Source organism: Hyla sarda, chromosome 6, assembly GCF_029499605.1.
Source record: "Hyla sarda isolate aHylSar1 chromosome 6, aHylSar1.hap1, whole genome shotgun sequence".
In the NCBI taxonomy this organism is placed as follows: Eukaryota; Metazoa; Chordata; class Amphibia; order Anura; family Hylidae; genus Hyla; species Hyla sarda.
In genome coordinates, this window is record NC_079194.1 from 255440342 (window position 1) to 255463492 (window position 23151).

The window sequence follows — 23151 nt, forward strand, 5'->3', positions numbered from 1 at the left end:
TGGATACCTTTGATGAAAGAAATAAATGCAGTATTCACCTAGCCTAATATAGTTTTGTAAAGAGAAAGATTTTTATTACTTGCAATTGATTCATTGAAATCCTGGCTCATTCTATGTCCAGTGTGCTGTCTGATTCACGGATTGACAGGCTTTCCTCTACAAGGGTAGGAACACATGTTGCAAATATGCTGCAGATTTTCGACAGCAGAAATGTGCCAAAGGCAGAGGTGGATCCAAATGGGAAGGAGAAGTAAAACACCTATCTTGATAATTTACCTTTCTGCTGGATCTACTTCTCACCTCACACCGGCCGGGACTACAGCTCTGATGTCCACTCATGGCCGGATCAGGTGAGGAGACCGAGAATACAGGCGGCGGCAGGAAGGGTGGTTGTATATGTAGGGTGTGAGTTTATGTGTGATGTGTGTATGTAATGTATGATGGGGGGCAGCGGCAGGTGTATGTATGATGTGTGCATATGTATGGTGTATATCAGTGTTTCCTAACCAGGGTGCCTCCAGCTGTTGCAAAACTACAACTCCCAGCATGCCCTGGGCTTGCTGGGAGTTGTAGTTTTGCAACAGCTGGAGGCATCCTGGTTGGGAAACACTGGTGGATATGTATGGTGTGAGTGTATGTGTGTATGATGTCTATGTGTGATGTGTATGTAATGTATGATGTGTGTATGATGTCTATGTGTGATGTGTATGTAATGTATGTTGTCTATGTGTGATGTGTATGTAATGTATGATGTGTGTATGATGTCTATGTGTGATGTGTATGTAATGTATGATGTGTGTATGATGTCTATGTGTGATGTGTATGTAATGTATGATGTGTGTATGATGTCTATGTGTGATGTGTATGTAATGTATGATGTGTGTATGATGTCTATGTGTGATGTGTATGTAATGTATGATGTGTGTATGATGTCTATGTGTGATGTGTATGTAATGTATGATGTGTGTATGATGTCTATGTGTGATGTGTATGTAATGTATGATGTGTGTATGATGTCTATGTGTGATGTGTATGTAATGTATGATGTGTGTATGATGTCTATGTGTGATGTGTATGTAATGTATGATGTGTGTATGATGTCTATGTGTGATGTGTATGTAATGTATGATGTGTGTATGATGTCTAAGTGTGATGTGTATGTATGTGATGTATGATGTGGGGTGGGCAGCGGCAGGTGCATGTATGATGTGTGCATATGTATGGTGTGAGTGTATGTAATGTATGATGTGGGGGGGCAGTGGCGGGGGTGTGTGTATGTATGATATGGGGGCAGTGGCTGGTGCATGTATGATGTGTATGCATGAATGTTTTGTATAGGAGCGGACTGTCACGTCGGGCATTAGGGCAGTTGTGCCATCTAATTTTATTTATTTTTAGTGGCACCCGCACTAAATTGCACCCCCAGAATCCCACCCCCTTCATACTCACCCGCCAACCAAGAGCCCCACGGATGCACACAAACACGCCCGAACCAAAACTACAACTTCCAGTATGTTGGACCATAACCTAAACTGTAGAACTATAAAGTGCAACATGCTGGGAGTTGTAGTTTTGGTTCGGGTCAGCTGCAGAGCCATAGGCTGTATCAGGGCATGCTGGGTGTTGTAGTTACTAACTGCAATTCCCAGTATTCCTTGACACAGCCTATGGCTCTGCAGCTGACACGAACCAAAACTACAACTCTGAGCATGTTACACAATAACCTTAACTATACAGTGCAACATGCTGCAAAACCCACACAACCATAGGCTGTATCAGGGCATGCTGGGAGTTGTAGTTATCTAGTAACTAAATGCAACTTCCAGCATTTTCTGACACAAAATTCACCATATAAACTGGAGAAGCAGAACCCCCCCCCCCAGTAACACATAAGTCCCTATTGAGACTGAAAAATAGTGATTAAAATATTTTAAAAAGTGCGTATATATGTGAATAAGCCCCTTTCCTAATTAAAGTTTCCAATTTTCTTTAAATAGAAATAATGTACAAAAATAAACATAAGTGGTATCGCTGCATGTGGAAATGTCCAGACTATTAAAATATAATGTTAATTAAACCGTACGGTGAACGGTGTAAATGTAAATAATAGTCCAGAATTGCTCATTTTTGGTCACTTCATATTAGAAATTTTTTATAAGGTGATCAAAAAGTTACATGTAGAATTATCTGGGCTTCCCTCGGGTGTAAGAGGAGCTACAGCTCTCCCTCCTGCCGCTAATATCCTGACATACTGCGATCGCCTACTAAACCATTAGATTACCGCTGTCAGCTGTGTCTAAAGGATCTTATATCCATCCCTGGTGGTCTAGTGGGGGGGGGGGATCAGACTATTTTGGTTGAAATTATTTCATCTACCAGGGCAAGTAGATTTTCTTGAGGGACAAGTAGATTATGTTCCGCTTTAGTCCCTTGGACAAGTAGTTTTTTTTTTTTAATTTCCACACCCCTGTATGATGATACCTTTTAATTTTTCAATAACATATTCTCTGAACCAAAAAATATATATATAATCGGTGAAGTAAAATTTAAATAGTAAAAGATAATTTTGCAAATTTGGTGGTTTTCTTTTCTACACCATTTACCTTGTGGTTGAGCTAACATGTTGTTTTGATACTTTAGGCGCCTGATTACAGCAATACCAGATTGGTATAGTTTCCGTCATGTTTTACAAATTTTTAAAAAATTCAGAACTTTTTCGTATTTTTTTAATTGCCATTTTTGGACCCCTGTAGCTTTAAAAAAAATATAAAAAATTTGCATACCAGGCTGTATGAGAGCTCATTTTTTGCACCATAATCAGTTTTTTGTATCGGTACCATTTTGGCATTGATCCAACTTTTGAATCGCTTTTTTTTCTGGGATGTAATAAAAATTGCAATTCTGTGTTTTTTTTTTTTACATTTACGGAATTTCCCGTATGGGATACATAATATTATTATTTAATACTTCGTACAATTACTAAATATGTTTATTATTATTATGTTTACATGTTTTTATATAGGAAAAGGGGGTGATTTGAACTTTTAACATGGAAGGGGTTAATGTGTGTCTTTTAATCTTTTATTAAAACTTTTTTTTTATTTTTATTTTTTTACACTTTATTAGACTTTTAGGAGGAATCATTAGATTCCTCATACAGATCAATAGAGTTCTACTGAACTCTATTGATCTGTGTGCTCTGTGATCCATTGATAGAGCCTAGTCCAGCCAGGCTCTATCAATGACAGAGCCACGGGACGGCAGGGAACCGAGGTAAGCTCCCCGGCTACCTCTATAGTAGCGATCCACCCCACTGGCCCACCAGGGAGCATTCACATGTCCCTTTAGACGCCGCTGTCAGCTTTGACAGCGGCGATCTAAATGGTTAATAGCATGCTGGCTATTAGTGGCGGCCCCGGTAATTGAAATCCACCGGGGGCTGCAGAGTATGGAGCAGGCAGGAGTCGGGAGCCCGCTCCATTCAGACTGCTGAGCGCCGCCGCGCTTGTCAGGTCCGGCCCTGCTTGCCCAAAGCCGGGATAAGGGCCGGAAAAATTCACCTGCCCGGCTCCCGAAAGTGCATGTCCTGCATGTTCCACATCTCTGGTGTATTATGATGAATATATATATATATCCGGGTTCACCACCTTTAATCTAAGGGGCGTCTCACCTGCTGCTCCGCTGTATACATCTCCTTGTGTAGGACTATCAGTCAGAATAGTAGTCGCCTCCGCAGTGGCCTCTCTCTCAAAGGTCAGTGAATCTGTGGCTGTGATCTGTCCAGACGATGACACGGTAACTGAAAAAAGAACAGAACAGGATTTTGACAGGAATACTAGCAATGGCACATTGGGGAAGGAAATAAGGGATTGTACTGAGCGCGCACACATGATAATATATACCTACATATAGAGCATGTGTAGATTTATGTATTTCACACTAGAAGACATTCAGATCAATAAAAGGAAGATACAGTAGGGTCATTCATTTTGTATGTTGGGCTCCTGTAGGGGTTGTACCCCAAACCTGAGTTCCAACCTCTATGACAGCTTTAGTGGCAGCAATACTGGTTGTCATACAGATATCCAAGCTATATAAAAAGGAAACAGAATAAAATCTGAAGACAATTGACATAAGTAATATTGCTCAATCCTGCACAGAAAGTGAAGACAATAAGCAATGTATAAAAGTAACCAAATAGAAGACATAAATATTGCTCATATATATATATATATATATATATATATATATATATATGATATATGAAATGTACAATGTCATTATTTTCATACATAAGAGAAGTATGTATGGTGACTATTTTTTAGCTTCATAATGACAGTAATTCACATTCTTAGACTTAAAGGGAATGTGTGACAAAATTATAATTTTTTTCTTAAAAGGTTAAATACATTTGTTTATGTGTTTCAAATATATTTGAAAATCTTTTAAAAAATGTACTTGTCAGAAAATATGAAAAATAATTATTAAAGTTTTCTTATATCCCACTGTTGACCAGTAGAGGGAGCTAAAATGAGAATGTGAAGAGAAAGTAACTTGAAACTTGGTTGCTGCTAATTTGACCCACCCCTCTCCCTGCTGGTGACCTCACACCTCCCTTATCTGTGCAAGAGAAGGGGGGAGAAATTCTACTGTGCCGCGCCATATTGTTGGTGACCGAACAGTGGTACAGATGACTGCTACAGATTAATGGTATAATTATATATATAGGAAGAATCTGCTGTGGATGCAGCTTATTACATTACCAGTGGATGACATTTTAACAGATCTATTCCTTGGTTCACATTCTAGTGTAAACATCTCCCCTGCAGTCAGTCTGCAGTGACCCAGTAAGGGACAGACATAGTCAGTGACGCACGCATGCTCAGTACAGCGACACATGCAGACTTTGTACTGAGCGTAGCTCTCACACACGGCTTTCCCAGGACCCTGAAGAGCATGTGATATGCTTCATCCTGAAACATTTATAATAATTAAGGAACCCGGTAAAGCTGTGTGTTACAGTTATGCCCTGTAATGACTCATGGCCCTGTAATGATAACAGAGCCTGACTGTCTCACACAGCTTTCCCAGGCTCCTGAATGGCAAGTGATCTGCTTAGTACTGATACATCAGTGAGGAGGTCGGGGACATGCAGGGAGCTGAGCGTCAGCACTGACAGGCAGGTCACAGAGGTCAGTGGGGGGGGGGGGGAAGGACGGAAGGGACTGCAGCTCTAATCTTTGTATAATCTCTCCTGTCCCATGTCTGCAGAGTGAGCTGAGAGGAGATCAGGGCAGGACTGTGTAATGTGTGTGACTGTGTGCTGCCCGTCCACCTCTCTGATGCTCTCTGCTCCATTGATAGGTCACTGCTCCCAATGGTGCTGGCTCCTCCTTTCATTTCTCCAGCCTGTACTTTGCACATGTGCAGTAGCAGTCAATGCTTTTCAATGAGACCCTCTCAGTCTTAACTTTCCTATGCCCTTGTACCTGCCATAAAGCAACTGTGTAAGTGTTGTGAAGTGACACACCGCTACAGTAATGGCAGCCCCAGTACACACTTTATTAATAAATAACATTAAAACTACATTGTCCTAAAACTAAATATATAAATGAAATGCTTTATCTTGATAGAACAATTATTTGTATTAAAAAAAAAAAATGGTGACACATTCCCTTTAAGATTTAACAAGCAGGAACGATCTGCGTGTCTCCCAGAGGAGAAGCCATGTATCAGGGCTCTGTTCTAAAGGGAGCGGTAATCTATTGTATCCAGCATAATGGAAAAGCAAGCGGCAGGAAGAGCAACGAACAATAACTTCAAGTACATCACTAGGCTCTCCCCAAACCCTTCACCCACTGTTATACTCTTGTTCTTACAAGTGGTTTCTGCTGTTGCAGGAAGAAGGCTGATGGTCTTAGTTTGGTCTTTTTTGACTGAGACGGATGACATCTCTCCTTCCTTTTTCCGGCGCTTGTAAGGGATGAAAAGACGAACAGGGCCACTCTGTTGATATGAAAGTTATACAGGGAATGTTATTTTACATTGCATAAGATTAAAGATATTTTGGTCTTCATTTTCTGACATTGTCTTTTGGGGGGACTGGAAAGTAGCCGGATAATTGGAGAAGAGGCATTGTTCGCATATATATATATATATATATATATATATATATATATATATATATATATATGTCACTTGTACTCTTAATTCATGCAAAGTTTGTTGAAAGTTAGAGACCATTTATTGGGAATCTGTTAGAGTATAAAAGAAAGTATACCTGATGGTAGTTTCTGAACTGATAAAATCCCCTTCATTTCTCAGCCTAGTGTCAAAGAGGCGGAGCCGAGCTGCTCAAGCGTCACATCCTGGCAAACCTCCTTACTTACCATCACCTCCCAGCTTCTCCTTGATGACAAACAGAGCTCTGTACATAAGACAAAGAGCGGCTGGGAGGCGAGGGCTAGTAAGGAGGTAGCTTGGCTCTGCCTCCCTGACACTTGGCTGAGAAATAAAGGAGATTTTATCAGTTTGGCACCTACCATCAGATCTAGAAAATAAAAAGTTTGCTTTGCCAAAGGAGAAAACAAATCTACATTTAGTATTAAAGGGGAATTCCAGGAATTTTTTTGATTTGACTATGCTACAGGGGATGTAAAGGGTAGTTCATAATATATTGGGTAGTTCATAATATAGTGTCTGTACCTGTGTGTGACGGTTTTCTCACAATTCTTCTGTGATTTTCACCCAAATATTTTTGTTGCATTCTTCTTAAAGAACTCACATCTAGATTAACCCACTGTATAACCAATACATTCTAACAGGAGAAAGGCCAATGTATTACCCAACCACAAGAAAGGTAGTAAGGAGAAGCTAGTAACTACAGACCAGTTAGTTTGACATTTCTAGTAGTAAACATGATGGAAACACTTCTAAATAATAATAATAATAATAATTTACCACTTTAAAACCAACAACTTGATGGACCAAAACCAGCATGGCTTTACTGATGGCAAATGATGGCAAACTCAAATCAATAAATCTCATTGATTTCTCTGACTATGTCACTAAAGTGTTGGATGAAGGTGCTGTGAGGGATATCGCCTATCTGGACACTTTTAATATAGTTTCCCATAAAGAGACGATAGAGAAGTTATTGAGTATAGAAATACATCTCTAGACAGATCCGTGGAGTTGCAGTTGGCTAAAGAACAGATATCAGAAGGTTGTTGTTAATAGAGTGTACTATGAGCAGAAACTGGTTACAAGAAGTGTCATTTTAATATTAAGTGACATAGAAGATGATTTGGTAGGTAAGGGATGTCTGTTTACCAAGATCACAAAAATGTGCGGTAGGGTTTATATTCCTGGAGGTGTCTGTAATATGGGAAATTAGGTAACTTTACTAAATAAGTGGTAAAAACAATGGAAACTGCAGTTCGGGTTTTCTGAATGATAAATAATAATAGGGGAGACGGAATCCTCTGTCTGAGTATAATATCAGCAGTATAGCCTTTAGAAGAGAAGGATTTTACTCTTTATTTTGGGTTAGTGTAGTGTAGTGTTTTTAGGATACATTCACACGGGTGGGGGTTTACAGTGAGTTTCTGTAAACCCCTGCCCATGTGAATGTACCCTGTACACGTGGGGAGGGGGGGGGGGGGACTACAACTCCCAGCATGCACTGACAGACCCTGCATGCTGGGAGTTGTAGTTATGCAACAGCTAGAGGCACACTGGTTGGGATTGGGAAACACTGAGATAGGTAACAGACTACCACAGTGTTTCCGCACCACTGTCTGTTTCCTAACTCAGTGTTTCCCAACCCATGTGCCTCCAGCTGTTTCAAAACTACAACTCCCAGCATGCATGGTCTGTCAGTGCATGCTGGGAGTTATAGTTTTGCAACAGCAGGAGGCACACGGGTAGGGAAACACTGAGTTAGGACACAGACAATGTTTCCCAATGTTGCCTCCAGTTGTTGCAATACTACAACTCCCAGCATGCCCAGACAGCCGAAGGGCATGTTGGGAGTTGTAGTTATGCAACAACTGGGGGAGAACAATTTGGAGACCACTGTGTAGTGGTCTCCAAACTGTAGCCCTCCAGATGTTGAAAAACTTAAACTTCAAGCATGCCCAGACTGCCCAGGCATGCTGGGAGTTGTAGTTCAGCAACATCTGAAAGGCCACATGTTGCCAAACTACAACTCCCAGCATGCCTGGACAGTCTCGGCATGCTTTGAATTGACATCTGGAGCGCTACAGTTTGGACACCATTGTATAGTGGTCTCCAAACAGTGTCCTTCCAGATGTTTCAAAACTACAACTCCCAGCATAATGAGACTGTCCAGGCATGCTAGGAATTTTAGTTCTGCAACATCTGAAGGGCCAGATGTTACAGAACTACAACTCCCAGTATGCCTGGACTGTCTGGGCATGCTGAGAGTTGTAGTTTTGCAACATCTCACAGTGGTCTCCAAACTGTGGCCCTCCAGATGTTGCAAAACTACAACTTCCAGCATGCCAAGACAGCCGAAAGCTGTCTGGGCATGCTGGGAGTTGTAGTTTTGAAACTCCTAGATACAGCTGTGAAGATCACTTTACGGCGATCTTCACAGCTGCATCTGACACCGCCGCCACTTGCCAGCCGCCCGCCTCCTGTCAGCATCCTGGTTCCTGGTCCCTGCACCAGAGGTAACTGCCGACGGTTCCCGCTGCACCATCGCCGCCATCTTTCCCCCGCTCTGTCCTAATAAAGGCCCAAGAATGGAGAGCGACAAGAAAGGGCCGCCAGCTCAGAGACCCTCCTAATGGAGGTAATCGCAATGAGAAAGGCGACCTTCCAAGAAAGGATGCGAAGAGAAGCGTCCTGGAAAGACAAACGGAGCTTCCCTCAAAGCAACAAGCACCAGGTGGAGATCCCAAGGAGGAGTGGGAGACTTGTATGGTGGTGTTGCATGGGCCACGCCCTGCAGGAAGGTGAGGACGTGAGAGTTGGAAGCCAATGGCCATTGAAAAAGAATAGAAAGAGCCAACACTTGGCCCTTAAGGGAGATGAGTGCCAAACGCTGATCCAGACTGAATTGCAAGAAGGCAAGAAGGCACAGAAAGGAAAAGATAACCGGAGAAACGAACTGAGCCTTGCACCATCGGAAATAGGCCCGTCAAGTGCGATGGTAAATTATAGCAGAAGAAGGCTTATGAGCCCGAAGCATGGTGCGAATCACCCTGGTAGAAAACCCCTGAGCTCCCAGAACTGCGGTTTCAACCGCCAAGCCATTAAATGCAGAGACAGCAAATTGGGGTGGCAGAGAGGACCCTTGGAGAGCAGATTGGGACGAATTGGAAGATGCAGAGGTATGTCTGTGACCAGCCTAATTACGTCGGCGTACCAAGCATGTCTGCCCAGTCTGGAGCTACCAGGGATGGCGGGAACGCCCTCCGCCTCGAGTTTCCTCAGAACCCTGGGCAGGAGAGGGAGGGGAGGAAAGAGGCAAGGAAGGCTGAAGGACGACCACGGAATCACGAGCGCGTCCCCTGCCAGAGCCAGAGGGTTGCGGAACTTCGCAAAAAAGCAAGGAACCTGTCTGTTGTGGCGAGACGCGAAGAGATCCACGTCTGGGGTTCCCCAAAGATTGCAGATCTGCGCAAACACCACTCCCCCGGATCCGCAGAGGAGCTGCTGAGAAAGTCCGCTTCCCATTTCTCCACTCCCGGAAGGTGGATCGCAGAGATGGAGGGAACTCGAGTCTCGGCCCAGAGGAGAATTTTGGAAACCTCCTCCATCACTGAGTGATTGTGCGTGCTGCCCTGACGATTGATGTATGTCACCACCGTGGCGTTGTCTGACTGGACTCAAACAGGGAGCATTGGGAGCAGTTCCCAATGAAGGAGACAAAGAAAAATGGCACAGAGCTCCAGAAGATTGATGGGGAGGTGAGCCTCCAGAGAAGACCAGAGACCCTGTGCTGTCTGGTCCTAAAACACACCTCCCCAGCCCAGGAGACTCACATCGGTTGTGACGACCTGCCAGTGGAGGGGGAGGAAAGACCGCCCCTGGAGAATGAGGGTAGAGTGAAGCCACCAAAGAAGGGGAAGGACACCCTCCGATAGTGAGCGCCGCTTGACCAGGGGAAAACCCCGAGCGGCTGCTGTGTCGAAACGGAAACCCAGGAAGAGACTGAGTGGGAGAAAGGTTGGACTTCTCCCGGTTGATCACCCAGCCGAAGGTGGACAGGGTCTGCACTGTGAGATGAAGGCTCTCCAAGTTTTGGGACCGGGACAGAGCTTTGATCAAAAGATCTTCCAGGTAAGGAAGGACCGAAATCCCCCGGGCTCGGAGGATGGCAATCACCACTGCCATGACCTTGCTAAAAACCCTGGGAGCCATGGCCAGGCCAAAAGGAAGAACCACAAACTGGAAATGGCCCACGGCAAAGCAGAGGAACTGCTGATGGGACGGAAAAATGGGGATGTGCAGATAAGCGTCTTGGATATCCACGGAGGAAAGAAAATCCCCCTGATCCATGGATGCGACCACCGAACAGAGGCACTGCATGAAGAAATGTCGCAGGAGCAAGAGGCGGTTGAGCAGTTTGAGGTCCAGAATAGGGCGGGCAGAGCCCCCTTTCTTGGGGACGACAAAAAGATTGGAGTAGAACCCCCTAAAAATGCTCCCCGGGAGGAATGGGGACAACCACTCCCTGAGCAAGGAGACCTGAAAAACCACAGCAAAGCGACCTGAAAAGCCACCGCCAAAGAAGGGGAACGAGAAGGGTGGGATCGGAGAAGCGATCCCGGGTAAACTAAGCAAACTCTATCTGGTAACCATTGGATATGACATCCCAGACCCAGGAGTCCTGAACCTGCGCTAGCCACACATCCCGGAAAAGATAAAGACGACCTTCCACCCGAGAGTAGGACACGGGTGGGGGCGTTCCTTCAGGAGGAGGGAGGCTTACAGTTACCGGGCTTGGCCGCGAAACTGCCAGAACGGTTGGCTGACCTCCAGGAAGGACGTACCTTAAAGGAAGGAGCCTTGCGCTATTGCGAGGTCGCCTGTTTGGAAGGAGGTTCGGGTCTGGGGTCGGACATAGGTGCTAGTAAGTAGACAGCCAAGAAAATTAAGAAATCTCATCCAAGTCTTGTGTCCCAAGGCCGGAGCTGAAGAAGCAAGCTGCAGCTGTCCTGTGTCTGGAGTTGAAGAAGCAGGCAGCAGCTGTCCTGTGTCCTGTAGCAGCAGCTGAGGAAAACTTGCACGCTGAGCCAGAAAAGGAGAAGGGGGCAGGACAAGCTGCACTGGCCAGGAAGGAGGGTGCACTGGCCAGAAAATGACCTCCCCTGAACGGCAAAAACTCATTGGCTGGTGGGGAGAGGTAGGCGGGAGCAGGCCGCAGCCTCATACGGAGTACGGGAGTGGGCGGAGCTAAATACAGGTGCTGCGGACTCAAATAATGCCATCACTGCCTCGCACCCACAGCGGGCGAAAACAAAAGTAAAAGACCAGCCACGCAACCCCAGCCCAGCATACAGGAGCCGCAGTCAGTGCACCGGGGCACATGTGTGGGGAACCAGGCTGCTGCAAAACTGTTCCCTGGTCTAGGATGCACCAGATGGAAGTAAGGGGGGAGGAGGGGAGGCAGGGAGAGCTGCCCCGCAACCCCAACCATCCCAGAGACTGAGAGGGCCACTATCTCTGCCCCAGAACTTGATAAAAGATAGGGAAGTCCACCGGGGTCCCAGGTGACAGGGACTCGGCAAAAGGGCAGGGTAAAAAAGGGAAAGGAGGGACATACTCACCTTAACCCGCCAAAACTAACCTAAGATGTCTTCAGCCAGCTATTGTCACCTGCATCACGTCAGGCTGAGACAGCAAGACAAGCAAGGAGGTTAGGGGGACCCGGACCCAAGGAGCAACCCCAAGCGCTGGCCGTTGGCGGGAAGTGGTTAACGGTGCATACTCTATGCACCCCAAGCGCCATGCTCCTGAACCCCCACCTAAAAAAAGAGAAAAGAAAAGGGAGAAAAAAGCTAATACACTCCCTAGCTAGAAAATTAAAAAAAGGCAGACACAGGTCTGGAGAACTCCAAACCTGTGTCTGCCTCCTACTGACACTAAGCTAAAACTGATTAGCTCTGTGTAAGTAGGCAGGGTATCTCCTGCCAGGAGGGGTCAATTTTCTTTTTGTATGCCTAGTGTCAGCCTCCTAGTGGCAGCAAGCTATACCCACGGTCTTTGTCTCCCCCAATGGAGCAGACCGAGAATTTTTTTTTTTTTCAGTGGACTACCCCTTTAAACTTGCCTGGGATAAACATATCCTAAGATATAAATGAAAAGGAAATAACAAAAGGGCAGACTAGACGGACCGGTGGCGTTTTTCTGCTAAAATCTTCTGTGCTTTTAAATGTCTACTGACAGAGAAGACTCCTTAATATTCATGAATCAGCTATGCATATGATAAGGGATAAGAAGCTAACTATTAGGACCCCTACTGACCCTGGGAACAGGGACAAAACTGTCCCTGTAATGAATGGTGCAACTATAGAGTTTGCGGTGCACACCATTTATTCTGGCAACAATTGTTTCCCTTACGTCCTAACCAGCAGCACAAGTGGGGTGTTCTGCCCCTGTGAAGCTGGCAGGACGGTGGAATTTTTAATTCCGCCCAAGTAATTAAACATTTAATTTTATCTCAAGACAGGAGGCCTTCGCATTATGCAAATTCCTTCTTTACTGTAACATATAGCAGTGAAACAGTTAACAGAAAAAACATTCAGGAAACAAAAAACTTGTATGTGCACAGATACATCCAAGGGTGCTGTGCAGGTATAGCCAATCAGGTGACACCCCAGGTAATAAAGGTGCCTTACAACAGATGAACTTCCTCTTTCTTTACTGCTCCCTAAAAGATAAGTATACTCTGTATTTCATCCATTGTATTTTATTCTTATGGTGTAGTCAGCAGTATATATATATATGTATATATAAATATATATATAGGTTTAGCTTAATTGTTACTTACATATAAGCTCTTACATGTTATCAGGAGAATAAGCCAGTTGGTCATCAGCTGGCAGTTCCCGCCTCCCACTCTCACAGTCTGCAGTCTCTCACAGCCCTGTCAGCAGCGTTACCTCAGCCCTGTCAACGTTCCCTGCTTTCTTAGTATACTCAGTAAGTCCTTTTTAGGACTACTTATTTTCCTTGCTACACATTAATAATTCATATTAATAGTTACTTACAATATCCCTTAATATTTTATATCTACATATTATTAATTTAATTGAAATATAAAGTAATATTTTCCCTTCTGCTATATATATATATATATATATATTTAGTTATACAGTAAAATGTCTTCTGACCAAGCACTAAATTCCTCCTTGTCTGAGGACCACATCCAAAAAATTGTCGACCAGTCAGTAGCTAGGTCAGTCCAGTCAGCCATGAATAGCCCTATGGTCACTATGCATGAGTCCATGTCTAAATCTATGGCTATGACAGTAGCTCAAATGGTCGCTCAAAAGTCCCACCAGTCTGCCAGTAAGAGACTCTCAAAAAAGAGACATTTGAATACGGACGACCTTCCTCATGATAAAAGTAAAAAACCCTTTTCTAATTTTGAAGGTCAGTCTTATGATATTTTGCTTGCTCATAGCAGCCATGATAATGATGCTTATTCAATGCATCCCAGACCCTCTACCCGAGAGGAGCAAATAGATATTCGGGTTAAGAAAACCTCTCAACAACAAAAAATATATAATGAGGTATCAGAATATGATAACAATGACAATGATAATGATAATGGAGACGGTGATGACTATTATGATGATGATGATGATGATAAATCCGATAATTCGGAATATAATGACCCCTCTTTTAATATACAAATTACTGAGGGTGAAAAAATTGATATTAATGACCCTTCTACTTCAGGATCAGACATTCTTGACGAACTAGGTGTCCCTTTCTTTAACCCCTCTCAAATAGTACACCCACGTTCAGGGGAGTGGTCACCTAATACCCAATTAGAACAATTTATTGGTTTTTGACTCAATAAATCCCTAGACAACAGGGCCAGAAGTAAACTAAAAGCTGAATGCCCCAGACCGACAATTTCTCTAAATGCGGCCCAAACCCCAGAACTTGACCCTATATTAGTAAGATACCTTCTAAAAACAGGCAAAAACCCCAAGAAAGGGTCGACCGCAGCTTCAAGCTGTGTCAGGACAAAGTGTTAGACCTTTTAGGTCCTGTTGCAAAAAATTTTACAAATCTCAGAAGAAGCTTATGTCTCAGGCAAATCCATGGATACCCTCACTGTCAGGGGTTGGGCACAAAGACTTATGTGCCTTTTAGGTAATGCCAACCAGTCCCTCAGTTCGGAAAGAAGGAGGACTGTTTTAATGAAATTAGATCCTCAATTAGCCAATTTGGCCAACACTGATCCCGCTAATCCTACCGAGGGACTCCTCTTTGGAGACCAAAATATAAAAGAAATCTCAAAATATGTAGGTTTATTTTCTGGTCTAGATAAGGCGCAATCCTCCATAAAGAAGGTGTTCGCCAATAAGGTTTTCACTAGGGCCGGGAAAGGTAGGGGTCGTTTCTCCGGCCGAAACACCCATTATAGACCCCAATCTAGAGGATCCTTCATACAAGAAAGACCTACTTTCACAGCACCAGTGGCTCAACCCAGCCCCTTCTTCCCTTACCGAGGCCGTCCTTGGAGAGCCAGAGGCCAAAGAGGTTTCCCACGCTCTAGACCAGCAGGTAAGTTCTCTTCCGACATTTTCTTTCCAGCCTCCAGTGGGCGGACGTCTCCTTCATTTTTCCCAAAATTGGGAGAAGGTTTCGTCCACTGGATTCTGAACACTGTGAACGGTTTCCTGATAGAATTTCTTTCCTCTCCTTATCAAGATCATCTGCCTCATCCAATCCAATTCTCAAAAGAGGATTCTGTTCTAGTAGACAAAGAAATAGCAGAATTATGGGCCAAAAATGCAATATCTCAAGTCCCTTTAAAATCTGCAGGATTCATCAACAACCTCTTCTTAGTAAAGAAGAAGGACAGTGGCCACAGACCAGTGATAAACCTAAGGTCATTGAACAATTTCATCAGGTATCAACATTTCAAGATGGAAGGCATCCATCTTTTGAGGGACCTCTTATTGCCAGAAGACTGGCTTATAAAGATAGACCTGAAAGATGCATACCTAACAGTCCCTATCCATCCTTTTTCACAACCCTTCCTCCAGTTCATATGGAACAACACAAAATGGCAATTCAATTGCCTCCTATACGGCCTATCATCAGCTCCATGGTGCTTCACCAAATTGATGAAACCAGTGGTAGCACTTCTACGTGCCAGAGGAGTCCGTCTGATAATTTATCTAGACGATATCCTCATTATGGCAAAATCTCAATCCCTACTTTTAATCCACAGAGATTGGACCATTTCTCTCCTTACAGATTTAGGTTTCCTGATAAATTACAAGAAATCCATCCTTTCTCCCACCAAGGAACTAGAATTAGGATTCCTTGGTTTCCTGGTCAATACACATACAACTCTTTTGAGTCTCCCTTCCAAAAGGATGAAGACTATCAGGAAGGAGATATGATCCTTACTCAACAAGAGTCTCATATCTCTTCGATCAATTCCTCGAATAGTAGGCCTACTATCAGCCTCTATTCAAGCCATATTTCCAGACCCTCTACATTACAGAGCCTTACAACGTCTGAAAATCAGACACTTGAAAGAGAGTATACACTATTCAGACGAAGTTCCACTATCTTTAGAAGCCAGGGAGGAGCTTCTTTGGTGGCTTCATCACATTCAAGAATGGAATGGCAAGACAATCTTTCATTCCAATCCGGACATTATCCTGGAATCAGACGAGAGTCTTCTTGGTTGGGGAGCCCGTCGCGGCCCCAGTTCCACAGGGGGCAAATGGTCCCCTTCAGAATCCCTTCTATGCATCAATTGCTTGGAACTTCTGGCGGGTTTCTTTGCGCTCAGGAGTTTTACAGGAGATTCCTCGAATTGTTGCATTCTCCTCCGTATGGACAATATTTCAGCTGTACAATACATAAGTCGTCTTGGAGGAACGAAATCAGAGATTCTTGCAAATATTGCAAAAGATTTGTGGCAATTCTGCTTAGACAGAAACATCATATTGAAAGCAGAATATCTGCCTGGATTATCCAATACAGTAGCAGATTGGAATTCCAGATATCTCAAGGATTCCAGCGATTGGAAATTAGATTCTTACATTTTCCAACAGATAAACCTTCTCTGGGGTCCTCTCCATCTAGACTTATTGGCATCCAGACTCAATCACCAACTACCACTGTTCTTCAGTTGGCGTCCAGACCCGGAAGCCCTGGGAGTAGATGCCCTACACCAGATATGGCCATCAGGGATTCTATACGCTTTTCCCCCCTTTTCTCTCATCCCCAGAGTTCTCCTCCAAGTGTCTTTACAGAAGGCAACCATAGTCTTAATAACCCCATGGTGGACTTCCCAATCTTGGTTCCCTCATGTTCTGGAAATGACCATAGACATACCAAGGATCCTTCCACACCAGCATTATCTACTATCGGATCCTCTGGGGAACCCTCATCCATTAATCTTTTCACCCCAACTTCATCTAGTGGCCTGGTTAATTTCGGGGCAGACCATCTTACCTCAGAATTTTCGCAGTCAACTAAGAATATCCTCGCAGAGGCTTGGGCTCCAGGCACCAGAGTTGATTACAGATCAGCCTGGAAGCTTTGGACTGATTGGTGCAATCAACGGGACCTGGATCCCGTTCACGCACCTATTTCCTACATACTAAATTATTTATCAGCCTCCTTTGATTCTGAAAAAGCGTATCGCACTCTGAACGTATATCGTTCAGCTATCTCTTGTTACCATTCTCATATAGACTCTGTTCCTATAGGGAAACATCCTATTGTATGTAGACTTCTCAAAGGTATTCGTTTTCAACGTCCTCCACAACCTAAATATACTTCTACTTGGGATGTTAACCTTATTCTCGATTTATTTAATTCCTGGGAAGACAATGAATCCTTGTCCCTTAAATTCCTATCTTTCAAATTAGCCACTCTGCTTTGTCTTGTTTCCATAAAAAGAGTTTCTGATGTGAAGGCTCTCGACGTGTCTCGCAGACAATATTCTCCTCAAGGAGTTTTATTTTCTGTGTTCCGACGTACTAAGACTAACCTTCATCAGGTCTTTTATCCGGCCTTTCCTCACAGCAATAAGTTATGTGTGGTTCAATGTCTTAAAACATATGAATCTAAAACTGAACCCCTCAGGAATTCATCTTCTTCTCAACTCTTAATTTCTTATTGTAAGCCGCACCTTCCAGTTTCCTCAGTTACCATAGCCAGATGGATTAGACAATCCATGTCCCTAGCGAATATAGATATTTCACTTTTTGGTGCCCATTCATCTAGAGGTGCTGTTTCAACAAAAATCATACAGGAGGTACGTCAGGAGGTTCTCTTTCAGATTTACTAAAAGCTGCAAATTGGTCCTCAGAGTCCACTTTTTTATTTCAGACCTGAATCTCATATATCGCTATGTATTATTTAATCTGATGTCTTATGATGATGATTAATGCTGTTTAGTAGCTTTAAACTTGCATAATGCGAAGGCCTCCTGTACCCTAGGTGACGGAAAATATAGATTTTATGAAAGACAGGAGGCGAGCATTATCCCTCCCTCTTTGTATATGTCTCCCAACCCTCTGATTTTGTATATTCTATCTTTCAGCATATTGATCAGCCAGGAATTTGGTCCCATCTGATATATTTTCCCCTTTATTGGGTCTTCGTTTCGTTCTTCTATCAAGTTTTTCTTCTGATGCATCGCTAACTGAAGCCAACCTACAAAGATCTTCGACAGACTTCCAGATACAGATTTTACCTGGACTTCCTTTCTCGTTTATTCAGTATGATCAGACTACAAGTTTTCAGTTTTACATGACTTTTATTGTAAAGAAAGAGGAAGTTCATCTGTTGTAAGGCACCTTTATTACCTGGGGTGTCACCTGATTGGCTATACCTGCACAGCACCCTTGGATGTATCTGTGCACATACAAGTTTTTTGTTTCCTGAATGTTTTTTCTGTTAACTGTTTCACTGCTATATGTTACAGTAAAGAAGGAATTTGCATAATGCTCGCCTCCTGTCTTTCATAAAATCTATATTTTCCGTCACCTAGGGTAGGAAAATCTTCAATTAGTACCCCATATAAGGCCTCCTCCCTTAGGCCACATTGCTTTTTTTCTGTCCTGTGCGGACAGCAGGACGGTGCAGGCTCTGCTACTTTTTAGCAGAGCCTGCATGGATCCCTCTCCCTTCCCAAGTCTTAGGAGAGAGTTTTTTTTAAATATATATGTTTTCTTACCTTATTCTACTGCGGGACAGCGTTCTGTCCCAAGCTCAGCGGTCCGCGACTTCGGTCTCTGACCGAAGTTGCGAGAGTTGGCGTGAGCAGCTCTGTGCGCCCCCTCCTAACTGTTAGGGGTCCGCTGATGCCTCACTGTTTGGGCTAAGTCCGCCCTTACCTTATTTGGCAGCGCTGTCTGTGTCGCCCCATCGCTGCAGCAGCTCCGTGGACCGGAAGTGCGTCGTCTGACGACTTCCGGTCCAGCGTCTGCGCTTCTAAAGCGCAGATTACCTTAATTTCTAGGATTTTTCGCAAATCCTGTTGTGCATGTGCCCCTTCCAAGGGTGGGAAGGATCACATCCTGTATAATCTGCATTTCTCCATGAATTGGATGTTTTGTTCGGTATTGTACATCACATCCTGTAGGGGGCGGGGCTTAACTTAAATCTAGGCGCCCATTCCCCTATAAAAAGCAGCTGGACCATTAGTGTGTCTCTTGCTGCTACCCTAGCTGGAGTACTTGCACTGGTTAAACCTCTGCTATACCTTGAGTGTTCTTTGCTAGAGCAAAACTATTTACCTAATAGGTATTTATTTGTAGGTTGCGCTGCAACAGGGTTAGGTAGAATTGTTTCTAACCCTTTGATTTCTTTTCTCTTAGACAATGTCTACTCCTTCCTTGAGTGATCATTTGTCTGGAGGTCGCAAATCCGCCTCTAAGAAGCGTCATTTGACATGTGCTGATTGCGGCACCCCGCTACCGGATGCCTATGAGTATAATAGGTGTCCTGGGTGTCGTCCACCTGCTAACCCTGCGGAGCCCACTGTCCATGACATGTTTGTATGGATGAAAGAGTTTATGGGCAATTCTATCTCAGAAATAAAGAGTTCCTTAGCTCCCAAAAGGCCTAGAACCTCATCTAGCCCTCCTTCGGTTGTAGAAGACCCCGCCATGTCAGTGGGAGATCAGTCGGAGCTATCTGTAGAAGAAGTAGTCTCTCAACCACTTTTTCCAATAGAGAAAATTCAGAGATTACTTAGATCCATCCGGTCAGGGGACCAGGATGTTGATCAGGGGGAAGCCTCAACATCCACCGCTAGGGAACCTTGGGTTTTCAAGGTGGATGATACCCTCAGGAAAATAATGAAAACTGAATGGAAACATCCGGACAAGCCAGCAGTTCTCACCCGGAGGTTCAGACTCATGTACCCATTGCCGGAGGCTGAATTAGATTCCTGGGTCCCTCCACCTAAGGTCGACATGGCGGTCAATAGACTATCTAGGAGGGTCCTTGTTCCAGCGGACGATGGAAGCAACCTTCAGGATCCCCTTGATAGAAAGGTGGACTCATTATTGAGGCGCAGTTACACTGCGGCTTCAGCTTCTGCTACTGTGGCTATCGCTTCTAACGAAGTTGCTGAATTCGTGAAGGATAGAGTTTTTCGGATCCAGTCCGAGATTGAGGGAAATGTTGCCAGGGAAGATATCCTGGACAGTTTTAAAACACTGCTTCTAGGAGTGGACTTTCTCTGTGAATCGACCCAACAGCACCTCAAGCTTGCGGCCAAGTCTATGGGACTCTCTTCGGCTAGTAGGCGCCCCTTATGGTTACGCCCCTGGATGGCGGACAATACCTCCAAATTTAATCTTTGTGGTATGCCTCTTGAGCCCAATTGGCTTTTTGGGTCCGAATTCATGGAAGGATATGCGGAAAGAAAAGGAAAATCCTTACCTGTCCAATCCTTTCGGGGTAAGGGCAGAGCAAGGGGAGGGAGGTACCAGGGCTCTTCCAGATCCCAAAAGCGCCAGTCCAACCAGAAGCGTGGAGGGGGCCGTGGCCGTGGTAAAGATCGAAAAGCCGAGCTGTGACTCTCCTCTAGAACCCACCAACGTTTCCCCTCTCCCTTCCCTTCTATGTCAGGTAGAGAAGTCATCTACCGATCCCCCTCCGGTAGGAGGTCGTTTAAGTTTATTTCTTCCAGCTTGGATGAAAGAAATCCAAGATCCCTGGGTACTGGATGTTATCCAGTCAGGTTACAAAATAGAGTTTACGTCCCTTCCTCCAAGAAAATTTGTGTTAACAAAACTACTCCCTCAGCCAAAGCAAGCTATTCTAGAGAACTCTGTTCTCCAATACATAGAAAAGCATGCTTTGGAAGACGTTCTCCCCGATCAAAGGGGTTCATGGGTATACTCCCCGATCTTTCTGGTGCCGAAACCGTCAGGCGATTGGCGTATGATCATAGATCTGCGCTTTTTGAACCGGTTCATAAGGTTCAGGATGGAGACCATTCGCTCTGTCATCAGCATTCTGGCCCCTCTAGATCTTATGGTTACTATCGACCTGTAGGATGCTTACCTTCATGTTCCTATTTTTCCTGCCCACAGGAAATTCTTGAGGGTTGCTGTCTCCATAAGAGGTGTGGTAAGGCATTTCCAGTTTGCTGTGTTGCCCTTCGGCATCACTTCTGCTCCCCACACCTTCACAAAGGTGGTGGCTCCGGTAGTCTCTGCCCTCAGATTAAGAGGTCTAGAGATTATACCTTACCTAGACGACTGGCTTCTAAAGGCCGCTACTCTAGACGTACTACATTCCCATCTTCATCTGGCTCTAGATTTTCTCCAGCGTCTGGGCTGGATTATAAATTGGGAAAAATCCGAAATAATCCCTGCCACCTCCAGAAAGTTTCTGGGCTTCGTTCTCGACTCTTCTCAGATGACTTTGGCCCTCACTACAGAAAGAAGAGAACGAGTCATAAGAGCCGTCGAGTTTCTAATGGTCCCTCGCAGGGTATCCATCAGAACGCTGATGAAGATGTTGGGTCACATGTCAGCATCTGCAGAGGCAGTTCCCTGGGCCCTATGGCATCTACGACCTCTACAAGATCAGGTCTGGACTGTCTGGAACCACAACCCCAGAGGGTTGGACAGAAAATGCACCCTGTCGCCCGAAGTCCGAGCATCCCTCAGATGGTGGAGGGATCTGACAGATGGGAAGTCCTTGATTCAACCTCGTTGGATCACTTTGACAACGGACGCCTCCCTTCTGGGCTGGGGAGCCCACCTGGACGAGATTCCGGTACAAGGTACCTGGTCCCCTCAGGAGAGACTTCTCTCCTCCAACATGAGAGAACTGAGGGCAGTTCGTCTAGCTATTCCTCCACTACACGCCTCTTGTTCTAGGGAAGGCGGTAAGAGTCCGGTCAGACAACACCACGGTAGTGGCTTACATCAACAGACAGGGTGGCACGAAGTCCCAAGTGCTCCTCAAGGAGACCGGACTGATCCTCTCTTGGGCAGAGCTCAATCTAACCCACCTTTCTGCGATCCACATCAAGGGGGATCTCAATATAGTGGCAGATCGTCTAAGTCGCGGGCTTCCGGTCCAAGGAGAATGGTCCCTGAACGAAGACATCTTCAAAAAGATAACCTTAAGGTGGGGTTTGCCAGAGATAGATCTCATGGCAACTCGTCTGAACGCCAAGGTGAACAAATTCTGCTCTCTTTACAAAGAGGACAACCCAGTGGCGATAGACGCTCTGTCCATTCCATGGAGGTTCAGGCTGGCCTACATATTCCCTCCACTTTCCATGATACCGAAGGTATTGATGAAAGTCAGGCAAGACCAGACCTCAGTGATTGCCATCATACCATTCTGGCCCAAGAGGTCCTGGTTCACCCAACTCATGAGGATGAGTCAGGGTTGTTATTGGAGGCTTCCCCACGTGCAGAACCTTGTGTCTCACAACACAGGCTCCTGCCTAGATCTGAGGAGACTCAATCTGACAGCCTGGAGATTGACAGGACCCTACTAAGTAGTGGGCTTCCTGCGGAGGTCTTGAGAACCATTGCACACTCTAGAGCAGAGTCTACAAATAAGGTCTATTCCAGGATAAAGAAGATTTTCCTTCAATGGTGTGCTACGAAAGAGGTAGTAACCTCAGATCCTCCTCTTTCTGCAATACTACGGTTTCTTCAGGATGGCCTTGACAAGGGTCTTAGCCCATCCACTCTAAAGGTACAAGTCTCAGCACTCTCTGCCTTTTTAGGCAGGTCCTTATCTCAAGAATCTCTAATCAAAAGATTCCTTAAGGGAGCTGAAAGACTTAAACCTACAGTTCTCAGACCCATTCCCAAATGGGATTTGCCTACTGTTCTTAAAGGGTTATGCTCTCATCCCTTTGAACCGCTAGAAGAGGTCGACTTTAGGTATTTGTCCCTTAAAGTCACCTTCTTGTTGGCCATAACCTCAGCCAAAAGGGTTGGCGAGCTTCAGGCCCTTTCGTCCCTTGAGCCTTATACATTGTTTCTCCAGGACAGAGTCCTGTTGAGATATTTACCCACCTTTGTTCCTAAGGTTCCGACGTTTTCCAACACCAACCAGGTCATATCCCTTCCAGTTCTGTGTCCTAATCCAGCTTCTCCTGAGGAAGTTGCTGACCACACTCTGGACATCTCAAGAATTCTCAGAGTCTACATCTCCAGAACTGAAGAATTTAGAAGATCGGAGCACCTTCTTGTTTCGTTTTCAGGAAAGAACAAGGGTCTTAAAGCCTCTAAACCCTCTCTGAGTAGATGGATTAAGGAGGCAATCCGGGAGGCCTTTGTAGCCCAGGACTTAACTCCTCCTGCCTTTGTTACTGCCCATTCTACTAGGGCAGTCTCTACTTCCTTTGCAGAAAGGAAAGCTGTTCCTCTTGATCAAATTTGTGCGGCTGCCTCCTGGGGCACCCATAATACGTTTATT

General features: G+C 44.8%; 1 protein-coding gene across 7 annotated transcripts in view; it reads right to left on the bottom strand.

Annotated features, from left to right (window-relative positions):
* DEAF1 (DEAF1 transcription factor) overlaps positions 1 to 23151 on the bottom strand; it is a 75967-nt gene that overhangs the window by 20858 nt on the left and 31958 nt on the right. For all 7 annotated transcript variants that reach the window (XR_008845305.1, XM_056527011.1, XM_056527007.1 and 4 more), the window contains exons 7-8: positions 5880 to 6006; positions 3671 to 3799 (exon numbers count right to left, since the gene is read on the bottom strand). Coding sequence is in view for 6 of the 7 variants with exons in the window: in XM_056527011.1 (XP_056382986.1) it covers positions 3671 to 3799; positions 5880 to 6006 (256 nt within the window). In the remaining variant the exon portion in view is untranslated. The remainder of the gene's footprint in view (positions 1 to 3670; positions 3800 to 5879; positions 6007 to 23151) is intronic.